The sequence below is a fragment of the Megalops cyprinoides genome, chromosome 24, assembly GCF_013368585.1.
Source record: "Megalops cyprinoides isolate fMegCyp1 chromosome 24, fMegCyp1.pri, whole genome shotgun sequence".
Taxonomy (NCBI): domain Eukaryota; kingdom Metazoa; phylum Chordata; class Actinopteri; order Elopiformes; family Megalopidae; genus Megalops; species Megalops cyprinoides.
In genome coordinates, this window is record NC_050606.1 from 4986037 (window position 1) to 5004817 (window position 18781).

At 43.9% G+C, this 18781-nt stretch overlaps 1 protein-coding gene across 6 annotated transcripts in view; it reads right to left on the reverse strand.

Annotated features, from left to right (window-relative positions):
* The window catches only part of LOC118771431 (disco-interacting protein 2 homolog C), a 154835-nt gene that overhangs the window by 51131 nt on the left and 84923 nt on the right, over nt 1–18781 (reverse strand). For 3 of the 6 annotated variants that reach the window (XM_036519426.1, XM_036519424.1, XM_036519425.1), the window contains exons 3-6: nt 17004–17114; nt 8860–9009; nt 4445–4660; nt 1999–2124 (exon numbers count right to left, since the gene is read on the reverse strand). In XM_036519426.1, coding sequence (XP_036375319.1) covers nt 1999–2124; nt 4445–4660; nt 8860–9009; nt 17004–17114 — 603 coding nt within the window. The remainder of the gene's footprint in view (nt 1–1998; nt 2125–4444; nt 4661–8859; nt 9010–17003; nt 17115–18781) is intronic. The other 3 variants (XM_036519429.1, XM_036519427.1, XM_036519428.1) reach the window with 3 other exon arrangements.

Consider the following 18781-nt stretch of genomic DNA (forward strand, 5'->3'; position numbering starts at 1 on the left):
GCTCAGCATCCTAAAGCACCGCAAATAATTACCGAGAGAGGCTGCATGAGCACCACAGAGGATCCCTGCTCTTCTGTGGGGGTGTGTGAGAGGGGGCCCGGGTTGACTCAGCCGAGACCCTGCCAAAGTCAGCCCAAGGAGGCTGTCGCTGTGCGCCTGCACCCCCGCACTCGCTCTCTCCCTCTCTCTCTCGTTCTCTCTCTGTCTCTCTCCGTCTCTCTCTCTCTCTCTCTCTCACAGAATGACACGAAAATAAGGTGGCCCTACAAGTGCTCAGGAGGATATTCCCGCTCCGGAGAGGATCGGTGCTGACCTCTGGGGTTGCAAAACTGGGGCCGGTGAAAACATGCTTTTGAATGCCACGTGGGAGTGAGTGGCAGGGGTGTCCGCAGTGAGAGCGAGTCTGCCACCACGGAAGAGCGTCACTGAGCCCAAACCAACGCACTTATTTAAACAGCACACGCTGGTGCACAAGCAGCAGCTAAATTATGTAAGAGATCTCAGCGTAAAGATCTCTGTGGCTCAGTGTAAATGCTGCCGTCTCATGGTCCTTACATATGGGATTTTAGGCGTTCCTTAAGATGACTTTGTGTTCAAATCTATAACACATTATTCTTAAAAATGGGTTGTTGCACATCACTCACAGTATATTTTAGGAGTATTATATAGATTAGGAGTGGCCTTAAGAAATAGTAATCCACAAACAGACCCACAGTTTAGCAATATTCTTCAGCGCTGCTGGGTTTTTCTGCCCTATTTGCAGTAGTATTACGAGCCCAGTCTTAATCACTTCCAATTACCGGGACAGTAAAACTGTAATCAGGAGGTCTCCCAAAATGGCATCAAGTTCATGGCTGTGCTTGTAATTTTGTGAATGATTTGCCAATGAATTTGCTAATGAGAAATTACACCTCAGCCTCAGTTAATTGTGTGCAAATTCCAGACATTCCACAGTGTCACACTGTTTTCAATGACAAAATGTGCAAATAATCTTTAATGAGATCCAATCCAACATTAGCAGATATGATATGAGAGACTGTAATATGACAAAATACATACATGTATGTTAAATATACTGTTACGTGGCAAAATGTTAATAAATGTATAAAACATATCAATTCAATCCATGTAAATCCCACTTACAAAACTCTTAGGAAAAAAAAATCTGTCACAGGCACTTTCACTGTTTTTCAAAAAGAAAATCCAGAAAGCTGCTAAAAAAAACATTCATACACTACTAAAAAAACTGACTGGTTCATGAATGGGACTAAAAAAACACAGCATATTGAAAAGGCTTATTTGAAGGAGACACACACAACACACAGTAAGGTGCCATCACAGCTTAGACATGCAGAGTAAAACAACTTCAAAGACATGTCACGATGAGTGTTAATAGGTCAAAGCCATGGCGCTAGTCGTAAGTGAACACACACAGATTACCCACTTGTGAACAGAACAGAAACATTACTGTACAGTAGATATAGACAGTGCACAGAGATGGGATAAGCGCATCTAAAAGCAGACGTCTAGCCTGTTTAAGATATGCTAACCTCTGCTTTATTGCAAAGGTGAAAGGTAACCTTTGGCTACGAGCAGCTTCCTTTTTTGCACTGGCATTCCACAGTAAAACAAACAAATATGATGGCAACAGGAACAGGTACGGAACTGCTTCTCACACCTATCCAACACCTACAACCCGCCCGGCCTCTGATCCTGCCGTCGTCTTCGCTTTCACAAACACTGATGCAGACGCTAATGAGGGTTAGACACACAGGGCTCACTGCTCCTCACAACACGGAGGCCAAGAGCTAAGCCGGGGTCGCGATCCTCGGCAGGTCCCTCTAGACAGGAAACACCACTGCGAGCACAGACTACCAGGGATGACACACTGACGGCAGTGGAGGAGCAGAGAGGGTACGGCAGACGGAGGGAGGGGTATGGGGGGTGGGATTTGGGGGGGGGGGGGCGCGCGGTGCACCAGCGCGCTGGGATACTGACCCTCCGACTCCAAGGGCGGCCAGGCGAGGTCTGAGCCGAACTCGCAGGACCGGCGCAAACCGGAGTTTCCGTTCTCAACTGTGCCTGGCACTGTTTTCCTCTTCAGTGAGAGGTGAGCAATTGGCCCTGGATATGAGGGGGGAAAACCAAAGGCTTTTAGATCTCAGGAGCGGCGGCCCACGCCGAACCAAACACCAGGAGCCAAATGGAGCACAGCATTTCGGGCCGAGTCAAGCAGCATCTTTCAGGAGGCGTTAGCGACATGGGGGGGTCAGCGGCAGGGGACATGAGGAAAAGCAACTTATCTATACGGGCAGGCATAAACCAATCACATGAGGAGGAGAGAAAATAAAAGGGGAAATAATACAAAAAAAGCTTTTTCTTAAGCCTCCTTAAAACAAGAAACACGCGCTGGGGATTGCTTGGCTCCCCCTCGAAATAAAAAAAGGAAAAGAACACAAAATAACCTTCAACATCAACCAAGGTTATGCTGAAAGTAAATACTAACAACATTTATTGAAAAAAAAGTATTTGTGTGGAGTCTCCGCCACCTAAGCTGACCTTAAAATGACCTTTACGTGCGGGTACATTTGCATCAGTGACTAATCCAGGAGTATTGATTCTGTCCTTCATTGTCTGCTTTTAGATGACGGGGTTACAAAGAGGTGCGAGAACGTAAGAAGAATGTTCTGTACTTTCTGTGAACCTTTCCTACAAATTCTCTGTGCGGCAGTATCCAGCATAAGCTTTTTTTTTTTTTTGGTAAACTTGACAGCAACTCCCAAACTGCTCCTAGGCTCTTAAGTTGGGGTAAGAAAGCAGGTCAAACCCGGTTTATTATATCATTCCCTTTACAGATCTTCTATGTACTGACCAGATAGTCAACTCAGTGTGTTCCACACTGAAAATTGCGCCTCTGCCATTTTTGAAGCTACGAGTGTTCTGATTCACTGGTTCATTATGAACATTGTTAAAAGGGGGCATGGTCTAAAACAGAGCATTCATAGTCAGCATGGAAATACAGACAGCATCGGAATCCTCCTGCTACCAACCAGAACCTCCCAGACGGAGTACGCAAGGAACACAGGAGCGGAGTATCTGGCCATAAAATAACGTCTTTGCTAACATTGCCGTGTTGGGTCGGACAGCAATCACATGCAGGTTTACACCTTGCATTTCAGGTGAATTTTTCTCACACTGTGTAGGCTTTGTGGAGGGTGCATTAGGGTTTACGGGCCTTCAACCCGGAAGTGCAAAACAAAATGGTTATAAGTGTGATTTTGTTGTTAGACAGCCAGCAGCAATATTAAAAAAATTATTCCATTTATACCCCAGACACAACTGTATTGTAGTGGCACATACATGACATGTGCGTATATTGTAATGATATATACAGAGTAATGCATACCTTAATTTTGCACTTAATTTAATGATCAGCTTCACTGCTTTAGACATGTACCATTGTAGGTGCTTGTCTTAATAAAGACAAACAGAAGCTGATCAAAAGCTGATCACCGCAAGCCAAAGTTTAATGGAGGTGGGATTGGCTGCAAGCACAACCAAACTCACAGAAAGCACAATCATTTGTCTTAGCCACAGAGAAGAGTGGAGCTTCTACAGCTGATTAACTGCTTTATGAGACACTTCTACGCAAACGACCTTCGCTGTTGACGTCTTGTTTAGTCCTGCGTGGGTCTCTCACTTCTTTGCGGGACAGTTCAGCACAGTGCTTCAACACTGATTGAACGAGTTTGCCATGTGTGAAATCGTAGAGCCTGTCTGTTAAGTGTCCAGCCATTCAATTCCTTTTTTTTTCTCCACGTCCTACAACCATGCCATTGAACTGACACCACAAAGCACTGAATTTAATCGACTTTCACACCTCAGTGTGCTTCCCACCAGAGCAAACGCTAACAAGTATGCTGTTAGTAGATTCTCCTTGCTTAGGGCTAGTCTGATTATCCACCTTGTGCTCCATTTTTCAAACGTGTTGGCCATACCCAAATCCTGCATTGTGCCTGCAATAATTTCAGAAGCATGACTGAAATTCAGATAACGTTTTATTTTCAACATTGACCTATAGGAAAGTGAAAAGTTCAGTCTGGGGTATAAATGTGTGTTCTTTAAAAATAAAATACATATTATTTTTGGAAATAAATGTTAAAAAAAGCAAAAGGAGCAGGCAACACCATCTGATATTTTCACAGGGAAGAAATGCATGCTGGGAAAAAAAGAGAACATTAATCCTGTACTATCAGGCTTTTTTGCGCTCCAAGCGCCTCAGGGTAAGAGGGAAACTAAAAAGAACGGGGTCAGCGAAAAAGAAAAGAAACGGGGGAAAAACAGGTGCCAGAGGTGGAGAGGCATGATGAAGGGGTAGAGCATGGATTCAATCACCTGTCAGAGGTCAAAGGTCAAACGAGGAGGGATGGAGGGGGGTTATTACCTGACATGCCGATGTGCGTCTGGGCCATGACGTCGGCCAGGCGGCTGGCGGCACCGCTGCCCCCGCTGTGGGTGGAGGAGGAGGAGGTGGTGGAGGAGGTGGTGGAGCCGTGGATGGCCCGGCTGATCCAGTGCTCCATGTTGATGCTGCCCTGGCTGGAGGTGGGCGTGCCCTCGCCCTGCATGGAGCCCTCTCCTTCCGAGCCCGATGACGTGTCTGGGGGGGGTTGGGGGAGGTTGGGGGGGGGGGGGGGTTGTTGGGAGAGAGAGATCACCCGGTCACCTGGCTTTCCCGCCACCTGCAATTCAATGTCAAAACATCTCCCACACCACAACAAAGCATCAATGAGAAATACAGCAGCAAGACAGGGGGGGCTCTCTCCACCAATCAGGTTGGGGCGATGGCAGCGACATGCAAATTAGAGAATGCTGATAAAATTCCATTCTGCTGTGAGGTAAGCAAGGTGTCTGACACCACAGCACAATTAAACCGGGCAGACCGCTTTGGCTGCACCTCCTCTATGTGAATCCAGCAGAATGTGATCATGAAATCAGGGCTGGTGTGTGCCTTTCGCACCTGCCTGCTCTTGCGTTAGTGTGTTGTGCTGAGCGGGGTGGAGAGGAGGATTTTGCATGGTGTTTGCATGGCAGAAAGCCACCATGAGACAGAGCAGGATGTGAGTGGGTTCACTGCTCTGCCAATACAGAGAGGCTGACCTATTTCTGAAGAGGTGCTGTGTGATCTGCAGAGATCAGCCAATGAGAGCGGCTCTTTTCAGCCCCGCCCTAATACTCCTCATAATTCACTTTAACACATCTTTCCTGCATATATAGACGCTAACATACAAAGCCATTATGACATAAATATAAGTCATGTGACAGTCATATAACATGTATATGTATGTTCTTTACACACATCAGAACTATTATTCACCATATTTGTATCATCCAACACAAAATGGGTGAAAAAGCTGAGCAAAATGTGAGAAAAATGTTTGCATTTTACAGAATGCAAATGCAGTACATACATGAACATAATCAATCAGACCTGTATATCAGTAATATCATACAGACACAAATTCAAGTTGAGAACTATTCACCACATATTCACCGGCCTATTTGATTTTATTTTGATTTTGCGTTTCCCCTCGAGTGAGGGAAAATGCTGAATGTGTTTCGGACACCGCATGAGGCCAGTCGGTGGCAGTGAGTGGATTCCTGACAAGGCCACAAAGACATGCATCTTTAGAGAGCTCAGGGGTGTCACCTCCTGCCGCTGGAACAGGACACTCCAACACCCTCTGGGTCACAGGTTTCCCCTCACACTTGAGTCCTGTCTGCACATCCCAAAAGGGGGCGGGTCCATGCTGGCAGACCCTAGAGCCTGATTGGCTGGGCAGGCAGTCAGGCCAACACATCACGCTGAGCTCTGACACGGATTGGGTGCTGCGGGGACTGTGATGCGTCAGTGACGGCTGTCAGGCAGTTGACACCCCTGCCGTTCTGTTGACACTTTCTAGATAAGAGGGCAGTCATGTGACAGCTAAGGCCTCTTGGGCACGAGGCAGAGATTGTGGTCCTGGGTTATCAGCCTGTGGCACTGATGACTCCTTAAAAATAAAAAAAGGGCCCCAGAGCTTCCAACAGTGGATGCAGGTAAAAAAAACAGCTCATCCAAACTGTGGCTTCTATTATTCTCAATGCTGACTTTTGTTGTGGGTGTGAGATATTAAATGTCAGTGTCATTCACTGTGAATGGTGTGCATTATTTTCCAAAACAACTTGCTGAAAGATTTATGTGCACAATTTACTTTGAGTGAAGTGTTTGTTCCAGCAGTTTTATTGTGTTTTTTTTATGAAAATGGAAAGGGACTTGTGTGAAAAAGATATTAATATTGGCATTTGATGCTGTTTTTGCTGTTCTGAGTTAATGTGATCTCAGGGCATAAGTCACTTTCCTGTTAACCCAAAAATGAACACAGGAGTCTAGTACAATCATGTGGAACCGCACAGATTACAGTAACAGCTGTTACAATTTCACTTCTCCAGCAGATTTTCCTAAAGTGTTCCTTTACCGTCTGTATTTTTTACGAAAATGGAAAGGAACTTATGTAAAAAAAAAATATATATATATATAAATATTGACATTTGGTGCTGTTTTTGCTGTTTTGTGTTACTGTGATCTCAGGGCATAAGTCACTTTGATTTTATTCTGTGCGTTGTCTTCTTCCTTCACTGTCTGAATATAGCACCATGGGTCCCAGGGAAATGTTATTTCAACCCTACCGTATACTCACATTTACATTTATTCATTTGGCAGATGCTTTTATCCAAAGCGACTTACACAGGTTACAGTACTGAGGCAATTGTGGGTTAAGTACCTTGCCCAAGGGTACAGCAGCAGTGTCCCAGCGAGGATCGAACCGGCAACCTTTCGGTTAGGAGTCCTGCTCCTGTCCAAATACTTATATATGGATAGGCTGACAATAAAATCTCTCTCGACTTTCCTGTCAACCCAACAAAGCCAAACAGATTATAGTAACGCCATTTCACGATTCTGCATCACTTTTCCTACAGCGTCCATTCCCTGTCTGACAACACTCAGCGGTAACACAACAGGAGGAAGGACAGCGATCTGGCCCTGCCGAGAGCCACGTTTGTTGATCGGCAAATAAGTTGTTGCCTGGCAACCCTTCAGTCGTGCCATCCTCACAAGTATCGCAAGTTCCCGACAGTGCCCTGAAGACGTGTCCGTGTGGGACGTGCGCCGCGCTTAGCGAATCGCCGTCAGCGCCGATGCCTCAGAACAAAGCCAATCTGAGTATTCGCTTAAGTTGGATTATCCTAAACCCAGATCCAATTCCGGCAAACACAGCCGTTCGCCTCAGATCTTTCGCTAAATCTTAAGCTCTTTGCAACCAGGACCGCAATAAAGTTAATTAATTTGATTAGGCTTTCCTCAGTTGGGTCTACTGCGATAAAAAAATAACACAAGACGCAACACATATGGCATCAGAAACGGAAGTATGTGTGTTAGGAGAGAAAAAAAATCTTTCCTTGCAGAATCATTCTTACTGATCGAGCATACCCTCCGAGCACACGGGATACGGTTATTATCATATCCTTTCATGTATTGGGTCATTTCCAGTTGATTCCGGGGATGACGTCCCAAGAGTAAGGCTCCAACGGATTCAATGCCAATTACTCGGCACAACCGAGACCACGCAAACAAAATCCGTTCCCTCATTTGTGCCTGCGAAGTCACACGGGCCCAGTTTGCAGCTAAATCTGTCACCGTGAGTGAAGTGAACCGACCGGCCATGGCTTTCCCCAGAGGCCACAGGTGCTGTGTCACTGATCTGGGGACTTTAGCACGGCACTGGTCTGAACTTGTCTGATCTAAATCTGCACAGAGCGTCGAAAACTGAAGCTGCCATTCTGAAAACAGGGCAAGATAATTTTAAGAGTCTGAGCCTCCAAATGTCATGGATATGGATGTCTCGTGCTGGATATTTACTGAGGCAACGCTGGGTTAAGTGCCATGTCCAAGGGTACAGCAGCAGTGGCCCACCAGCACTATGCTACACTGCCCCCACCCTGTATTTTGTATATTGTATATTATACAATATACTACAATAATACAGCCATTCAGATGATTGCCTTTACTACCGTGCTTTTAGCAGATCTGGGTGTCCCATCTAAAAGAGCACTATAACTCTGGTGCGTACACTGCGCACACTACACACTCATGCTCCGGCACTGGAGATCACAGCTGTCTCTGTGAGAGCCCAGAGGGCAGTGTTCACTCTCAGCTCCTCAAATCAGAACCAGCCTGGCACCTTAATGCACTCCACTGCAGCAGAACAATTCAGTGTTTTACAGGGGGGAGATAAAGGAACAGTTTATAGTGGGTGTAGCCCACACCATGGCAATTTAAAATAAATTGTTTGTGTCCTGGATATTGCCAGTCTAGCAGCCTGTGTTGCCACACCTCACAAAACAGATAATACATCTTTGTTTAGCAGCAGTTTTAACCTCTGGTCTAACTTTCTTGCACTGCACTGAATTCACACAAGCACATGGAAGAAACAGGTTAACAAGTAATTTAACTCTCTCTCCCTCATTAAGACATTCTCTTTCTCCTCCGTTCCAAATGCACATAATATACAGTACTCTTTCAGAATTAATAGGTCTGTATTTAAAAAAAAACAGATATGGGTTTTTATGTTCCTGTTTATGTTCCTGAAACAACAAGGCTCTCAAATTAAAAATAGATGGGTTGAAGTAACAGTGAAGGGTTTTTTTTTTTGGGGGGGGGGGGGGGGGGTCACACTGGAAACAGACACAATGACGCAAGGGTTAGTGGGGTGGGGGGCGGGGCACATGCATGGGGCGTACTCACAGCTGTGACTTTACCTTGGTCGGGAATATGTTCCTCACCTGGGGGAGTGTAGGCTTCCATGGAGGTCTGCACCACCAGGGAGCGCCGCTTGGAGGGCATGGGAACCGCCATCTTCCGCTCCTTGTGTTTGGCCAGAGCGGCCTGGACCGCCTCCGTATGCACATCTGGAAGGAGAGAAGGAGGAGGAGCCCACCGTGTTATTCGGGGGCCGCGGTAAATGCAGTGGAGCTACATCAGAGGCAGAGACTTGGCTAACCGTGCGCCCATACAAGGGACACACTGCCAGCTATCCACGGCCTTGCAATAGCCCTGTAGCGTCTGCCATGCAAACAACCCAATTAACCACGCTGACCGTTGAACTATATGATGTTTTGTGTGTGTGTGTGTGTGCGTGTGAGAATATAAATATATAATGCAGTCTTCCAATTATCGACTAAAGCAGCAGTGTTAAAATCAAATTACAAATTGCATTATGTGCAGGAGTACAATACGCTGTTCGTTGTTTCATCTTCCAGATCGTAATTAAACCTCTTTGGACGCTGCGCATTCCGGAACCCTGTCTTAGTAAACACAGGCTCGCAATAACATGATGAGATTCAATTTAATCAGGCCATACATCAAAGAATTTCTCATCTTAATTAATACAGCGAGAAGCATGCTGGGGCAAACTCTATCCTCATAAATCACAAATATATGCTGTGGTTGTTGCTGATTTTGGGTAGCCTTATCAAGAATATCGTTTTAATCAAGCAGCCACCAACACGTGACATTTGAAGGAGTATAGTGTTTTAAGACTGGAAAGATTATCCAACTGAGGATTAAACATGAACATAATTGAGCTGTTTTCACATTCACTTGAGCAGAAAAATTTTGCAAAGAAAAATGAATGCGGTAAAATTTTCCATTGACAGATGAGTGGATAACAGGACAGACAATTTTACGAGTTTATCTGGACCACAAATCTCACCACCGCTGCAGCCTCCGGCTCTTAAAAGAAGGCTACCACACACAGAGGGACAGACAAGCAAAGCAGGGAGGGCAGACAGCCGCAACGACGGGGAAGCTTTTCACCACAGAGATCAGAACTATCCAGCTCCACGGAAAAAGCACATCAACAGCAGGACGTCTGACAAACCCATCCACACCCCCCACTACACAGCCTCCACCCCAGAAACAACCGCCCCCACAAAACAACCGTGTATCATGGCAAATCATACATAAACTCAAAAAAAAAATACCCAAACAGAGCAGCGTCAAAGATGCGGCAGTAAGTAATATTTTACAGTTTACAGACAAGCAGCGACAGAATTATGGGTCTGGGCTGCAAAACAAGTATCAGTTATGGAAAATGTAACTTCTCAGAACACGAGTGATAAATAAATGAGTTTTTGGTCCATTATTCATACTGGTTTATCACTCTTGGGGAAAAAAGAACTACCAATCCTCCTGGCCACAGTCAAATGTGACTTGTCAAAAAACCCACATAGGGTCAGCCTGTGGCACTGTGGTACTGACTGGATAAAATCACTGTCAATCATGCCAGGGGGTGGGGGTGGGGGTGGGGGTTTTAACTTTTTCATTGCAATACAAGACCTGACTTCTAATGTGTCACTTTCACACACTGTTCACCACTTCTTCCCACTGAAAACGGTGGATGGCTAATGTAAATGACTATTATTCCAGGTGCACATTTTATACAACTGTTTTTGCCCTTGCAGTTAAAGTGCAGGGGATGTCACAGCTAGTGGTACGGGGTAAAAACCATGTTATTTTTTGTGGGTAAGTAGTTAGCTCACTAACAATCTGATGGGGAAATACTGCTGTCTGAAGTTTCATTTTTACATTAAACAGGAATAATTTTTATAGACATTTGCCTATCAGCAGCACTAAAATAGGAGTATAAAGATGCACATAAGGACGGCACAAATGAAGGATAAAGAGAATCATTTGAAATGTAGTTATTCTCATTGTCATAACTCAATTATACAGACATGATGCAAACGAAGGTCGTATTAAATTTGTACATTGTAAATAAATTACATTCTGACCAACTGTTTTGCTCCTCAGAGTAACAGGTAGCTAGCTGGCTAATTCACAGCTTTATCATATGCGCTGACTATCTTTCGGCTGAATCACACGTGTGCTTCACACATTGCAGCTAGTCCTCTCATTTGCTCATGATACTTGTATCACTTGCTGTTTTTTTATGTGGAGTATTACAAAGTGTTTTGGATTCTGTGATCTGGTGACTGTGATGTATGGTAGTGTGTGTACTTGGCTTCCCTTAGTTTCTAGGCTGTCTAGTCAGGTTAGCGCAAGTTAATTTTTGGTAGGGCTTGTGTAGTGTTAAACTCACACTCACTGGGCTGGGAGTGTTGTTAGCCTGGTCTGACATGGTTGCTCATTTAAATTGAATGGATACACTTATGCTCTCTTGTGGAAGTCGCTCTGGGTAAGAGCGTCTGCTAAATGAATGTAATGTCACGTAATAACAATGATTACATTCTTCACACCAAATAAACACCGTAACATTTTAGGACAATAGTGCTGTTGACAGTGTTGCCCACTAATCTCTTCACAAAATGAAGTTATAATTTGGAGTTTGAGGTAAAGCTTCTGTCCTCTCTCTCAATCATATATCTCCGCTTGACATGAACAAAATTAATCTCAGACAATCCGTTTCATACAATTATAAGGGTGATAAATATTTGCCAGTCACTGTATGCCCGCGAAAATAGTTCGTTTGAAATCTGATACTAATAAAGAACAACAGTCACTGCCATTGATCATAACAGCCATGAACAACTTTAAGCCAAGAAACTTTTTTTTTCCCCCTCATAATCATCTCTTTGATTAAAACTTCACTCCAAAATTCCTGGCTATTGCCTTAACTAGGGTGCACCACATGTTTCTTTGATGCTTGCAGCTTGTTAAATACCATCAAATTATCTTGTCATTTGGTAAAGTTTCAACATCTTTGATGTGAATATGATTAAAATGGCTTTAAGTGGTCAGATCTCTTTTAATACCTTAAAATGTCAGTGCTGCCCCTTTTGTGGCAGCTAATTCAAAAGGGACTGTGTTTTACAAGCAATCCTGGTTTCCCTGCCCACTTCTGGTTTAGCAGTTCCTTGCATCAGAACTTGCCTGTACATTACCATCACCGAGTGCAGATGCGGTTATAGGTATGAATAATGCTTCCTCCACATGCCCCAAGATCCAATAAGCACCTGGCAAACGATCTGAAAGAGATGCCAAGTCTGCCACCTGTGTAAGCTGTGCCTGTGAATCTGTGTGTGTGTGTGTGTGTGTGTGTGTGAGAAGGGCCATAGTGGAATATGCAGTTTGGAAACTTTGCCAAACACAGGTTAGGTGTGCCTGAGTCCAGAGTGATTTGTATGCAAACCACAGAAAATGATAAGCTGTACCATAGGGACAGAAAGAAAAAAAAAAAAAACCAACTCCTAATGAAGCAAGCTGTTCATTTCGTAATTAGGAGAGTCATTTTGTCGACTGAACAACTGTGATACGCAGTGTCAGGAAAGCAAGATGTTCCAAGCTTGTTTTCATGCCCACGACATTAACAGTTTTAGGAAGGTTAATCTGAACTGTAGTAAATGTGTACTATGGTTCAGCACATGAAAAAAAAACACCAGCTATTGTGCTGCATCAAAGACTGAGACTGAAAGATCAGGAGCTCCAGCTAAGAATGTTTGCTAAACGAGTAAATGTAAATGCATATGTAAAGGGGACATTCTTTTAGTCTAACTAATATGTGCATTTTAAGGCCTAGTTAGTTCTATTTTCACATAGAATGATAAACAAAAACCCATCAAAACTATGAAATAACACAAACGGAATTACACAGTGACCAGTGTTAAAGACATCAAAACTGTCTATCTTAATATGAAATATGAAACATCTTAATCAGGTGTGTCCAAACTTTTGACTGGTACTGTAAAAAGTAAACTTGTGAACTTTTACACGCAGGCTAACCATTAAGCGAATCCCTCTTTTTGCTGGGTAGTGTAAGTGTAGTGCAGTGCAAGAGGGCTCTGTTGCAAATATAGTACGCAATATATATGGACTGCAACAATAATTAGGCTGACACTTCATTTCACATGTTAACCTACAGGATCAAGCTGGCAAGCTAAGCGTCTGGCAACGAGTGGCTTCCAACAATAACAGCTAGCTCGTGCTCAAGTTACTCTTCTTATCTTGGTTATCTAATCCATGTCATCTTCTTATCTTGGTTATCTCATTCGTGCCAGCGGTATACTGTTACCACCAAAAGGAAATCATAAAACGGACCAAATAATTTGCTAAAAATTACAGGTATATTGTTAAACAAAGTACAATGAAATCTTTCTCTTCAAACAAACAAAAAGCGTAAGAAGATACTGTGTATTTCAGGGCTATACTTTGTAAATGCAACTGAAAGTTCGTCTGACACCCTGGACATCAGAGAAAGTTTAACTCACAGTACTGAATGGTTTCCTGCCATTCACCAATGTCACACACAACCTTCAGGTCCTGAAAACAGGGTCTTCATCACCGATTGAAGGTGCCATTTCTGTCCGCAGTTCTCTCGACAAACGGTCAGGGGACAAGAAAACGCTTCAGACCGCGTAACGACGGCAGTTTATTGGCTATCTTCACCGCAGATCACATCAAAGCTGGCTGTTGTGTGATGACAGTTAAGAAAGCGGGCATTTTGCAGCTGAAAGCCACAAAGCTGAATGACCCCGGAAAATCAGAACACATTTTGAGAAACACTAAGCCATCATGCGTTTTCGGCACAAAGGGATCCGCTCAGACGGTTGATGGCACTTGACTGCTGAGCATTAGGGCTGCTCAAAAAATTACACCTGACTGCCGCTGTTTAAAGTGACAATTTTTTGATCAGACTACAAAAGCATCTTGTAGCTGCAATTCAAGGCAACTCATTTGGTCATTCTAACTGCAAGTATTACAGTGTAATGTCTGCTGCTGACACACTGGTCACATTCACATGAGAGCCGGTTAAGGGGTACCGATAGCAGACTTTATGCGGTCATACAGCAAGTCGATTCAAACAGAATACTATTAAATTACTCCACAATAAGAAGTGGCAGAATGCAGTTTTAGGTAAACAGCTTCTGATTTGTATTCTTTTTTTTCAACCTACCTATAGCCTCACAAACATAATCCTATGTCCAAAAGGCTTCCATTAAACTCCTGTGGCGTGAGATCAATGATGACAGGGGCACTGCAGGAGATCTGCCTTTTCAAATTACAATCACAGCAATTTCACTTTCACACAGAAGTACTGGTTTGAGTTGGCAAATACAGCTATAATCTCCAACGGTGTAATAATACTTATTTTGGATAGAAGCATGAAACACCAAAATCCTTCAGGTGTAACAGAATCTGTATTGACATTTAGTTTACATAACATTAGTGTCATTGGGTGACAGGTTTTACATGTTATCCATTTAAACAGATGGATATTTACTGAGGCAGTTCTGGGATAAGTACCTTGCCCGAGGGTACAGCAGCAGTGACCCAGCTGGGAATCAAACCTGCAACCTTTCGGTTACGAGATCTGCTCCTTACTCACAATGCCACGCTGCTGCCTCACACTACTGGGATATGAACTCAGAGTGCCCTATTTTCCAGACAGGCTAGCTGCACACATCTCAAAGCAAAACATCTCAAATACAAACATGTATTTGACACATGTAACATCAGATGGTAATTTGTTGACGATGCCTAAGAGCCGATCGTGGCTAAGATACAGGGACAGCCACGCCTTGCTCACAAAGATATTTTTAATATATTTTTAATCTGACTAAGGAACCATTTTTCACATAATTTCATTATTTATTTATGTGCTGGTGGGGGCTTTTAAAATTACACTCACTCAGCCCACACAAGACAAGCCGTAAACGGAACCCCTGTGTTTTCTAATTCCAACATACTTCACAGAAAGACAAATGACAAGCACTTCCTCACAAACATTACAGTAACAATCTGAGCTAATCAGCATAATTTCAGTTCATCAGACTCCAAACATAATTACCTACAAATTGTCTTGCGTGTCTTCACTCTTTTGTTACCATAAGATTCTTATGCAGAGGATGTTTGAAATAAATATTTATTCAATGAGGCTTGACTGGTTTTACCCAAATGAAATGATTACATTAATAATGAAGGTTTTTAAGAGAGGTTCAATTCTGGAATTATTCTAGAATACACAGAATTCTAGAAGTGCAGTGATTGTCCAATTCAGTGAGCAGGCAGGTTCAAATGTAGCTGCCATGTACAAAGTGTCATGGTTACGATGAGTGTGTATGTGGTTAAACACGGTGCTGTATAGTACCAGTCAAAAATTTGGACATACTTTTATTTTTACTATTTTCCACATGTTAGAGCAATAGTAAAGACTATGCTATAAGACAAATGGAATTATGCAGTGACCAAAAAAGTGTTATAAACACATCAAAACTATCTTGTGTTTTAGATTTTTCATAGCAGCCAAAAAAAGTCATATACAGGTACCAACTTCACTACTTATATTTGTCTAAGAAACAAATTTCAAGCATTTAAGAATAAGTCTTTAGATGTCTTTGAATGCATGATTCCCATTATTTTAATCAGGTGTGTTCAAACCTTTGACTAGTACCGTACGTACAGGACACCTCCACTTAAATTGGACACACCTCTCTGCTCTTCCACAGACCGCACACCCCGCACAGCGGGAGTTCAGTGCGTGTGCTTCCTCGCCCTGAGCCAATCTCTCCCAAGACACACACGCATTGTAAGGCAACCGACCCATAAGCGCTACGCTGTGTTCAAAAGACTGGCTTCCATGTATGAACAATGTACACCAGGACTCCAGCTGATAAATGTCTGCAACAAGCCTGGCTGCCTCCGTTTGCACAGGAAAGATCACACAGAGCCCCCTTCACTGCTGCATGCTTCCAACACAGACCAATCCTTACTGCCAAAAGCTGTACATGTCAGCTTTTGTGTGCTGAATCACACAGGGTCTCACAGGTAATCTGTATCAAGCCTGACACACATGCACGCACACACACACTTGCACGCATGCAAGCACGCACGCACACACACAGACCCATGGGCACACAGAGAGAAACACTAAGCACACAGACCATATACACAAACAAACCTAAACACACACACACACACACACACACACACACACACACAGAAAAGCAGTGGTTAATCCATGCCTGAGGCCATACACACAGAAGTTCATTAGAGCCCTGACTCTACTCTACAGACACAACATCCTCAGACTACTACAGACTACTACTCCTGTCAACTACAGTCACCCCCATCAAAAGAGCTTTCAGTGAATATGCACAGTAGTCGGTGCCACTGAAACTCAGGGCTCATAATTCATAATTATGAATTATTGTATTGTAATTATTGTAATTATATGAACTCATAATTGCTCTGCTTCTGGGTACAGCACTTTGTATCCTACCACTGTGTTGTCTAATTGTGACTGGTGTTGTTACTCATTCTGCTGGCGCACTGTATTATGGTAATGCTGAAGAGTCAACATTTTTTTTTTTTTTTTTTTTTAGCATTTCTGCAGACCGTAATTAGATTCTCTACTGATAATGTAAATGGGTTGTGCTCAAAGTATGCATTATCGCACACAAATTCAAAATGAGAAGATCATACTCATTCTATTAAATGCAATCCATAATCTGCACATCTATAATATAATATAAACACAGTGTGGCACAGCTGCTTTTTGGTAATGCGTCTGTAGTGACATATGGGGAATATAAGCGCTGTACCTGTGTGTAATTTGGTGTGTTTGTGTGCTGAAAGCATTTTAATTAGAGGTACCAACACTGGGTGGTAGAGCACTGAATCCTTTCGTTGGCTGAAAGCGTTTTCTGCTATAGATGCAGGTGTTTACACAAAGAAGCAGGTGTCTTTGCGTCAATGAGACAATGGCTTTCAGATTCAAAGCAGGCTTTCGTTTTTTCCAAGACTCCTCTACACGTCGTATATACGGTCTGTAATTCAATGTACTGCAACATACTGATCCGCCAGATGTTGCCCCAGACCTAACTTGCAGCTGACTTCCTGTTTGAACCCTTCTCCCCCGCTGATTGGTTTCCTGTCCGGAACGTACCTGATCTGTAGCGCTCGTCCCGGGAGCCGGAGGACCGGCGCCGGTGGTACCGGGACGAGGAGGACGGGGTGGCGGGGGTTCTCCGTTCCTGGGGCATGGAGGGTTCTACCCCTGTAGGGGAAAAAAGGGGGACACACTATCAGCACAAAAAACACCCCTCAGACAGCTCCATCACAGTGTGGGATTACTGCACTCTGACCAAACAGCTCCATCACAATGTGGTATTACTGAACGCTGACCAAACAAAGTCACGAGAGTAATGCATTACTGCACTTTGACCAAACAACTCCATGAGAACAATGTATTACTGCACTTTGACCAAACAGCTTCATCAGAACATGGGATTACTACAGTTTCACACTACTTCCTCACATTTTTACTGTGCCGCTAATTTAGCACAGCACTGTGGCACAGACTGGCATAAAATCATACGTGCTGTCATTTGCTGTATGAGCCGATGCTCATGTGGCCTTATTATATACGATACGTGTGTTGTTGTGTCTTTGTCTCTGATACACTCCAAATAAATGAATGTATACACACTTTCTCTGTTTGCAAAGCTTGCAAAATTGTATAAGAAACAGGCACGCGTTACAAATTTACCACTATATGTCTGCACACGATCAGCTGGCATCACTACGTATGCGACACCGCATCTGAACACAGTAACACAACACTTCCACTAATACAGCACACCTTAACATTCTCACAAGCACAGCACACCTGAACGCTCTCACAAACACAGCACACCTGAACGCTCTCACAAACACAGCACACCTGAACGCTCTCACAAACACAGCACACCTGAACACACCTGAAGCGCATACGCTGGCACTTTGCACCTGAGGACCATACGAACGTCGTCTTCGAGCCCTAAGAACAGGTTCCACGGATCTTACGCAGTCCAGATTCAGGGAGATTGCTTTATCTAAACGGTCTCTGGAGTAGAGAGGCCCACATGCAGCTGCAGGGCTCTTTGAAGTAAAGAAGATGCACTTTCAGCACGACTGTAAACATAATTGCACACGACTGTCTAATGCCTTCTGCCTCACTCCGCCGCCCACGGCTCGCTCCGCGTACGGAGCTTCACTCGCGCAGCTCACATCGGCCGCGACACACGTTCCTCTCGTCACCACGGCAATTGTGCCGAGTCATTAAACAAAATTTCCATTAACCTTTTTCCTGTTGCGACTCTTTCATCCATCAAAAGGGCCAGCGAGTCTCTCGTTCTGCATTAAAAAACAATGTTTAACAGGCCTGCAGCGCCGAGGGTAATGGTGTGTTTGAGGAAGATGTGAAGATCGGCGAGATGCTAGCTGGGTGATTTAAACACCTCCGATGCGCTAAAGCAGAGAACACATGGTTTCCAGCAGAACTGCTTAATCACTTTCAATTGGCATTTAGCATGAAAGTCTACCTATAAACCTGTATAAGCAGGACTTGGATAGAAGTGTGGTGAAGTAAGGAACAAGGCTCGTAACTGAAAGGTTGCCGGTTCGATTCCCTGCTGGGGCACTGCTGCTGTACCCTTGGGCAAGATACTTAACCCACAAGTGCCTCAGTAAATATCCAGCTGTATAAGTGGGTAACATTGAAACATATGTATATATCGCTCTGGATAGGAGTGATAAATGACAGTGATGTAATGTACTGTATGCACCAAATGCAGCTATTTGCAATGTTTTAAATGCGACCTGAATTTCAGCTGACGGTAAATCATTCCGTGCATCATTCCAACAAGATGCGGGGCTGAAACAAAGATGGCTACCAAGCAAGAA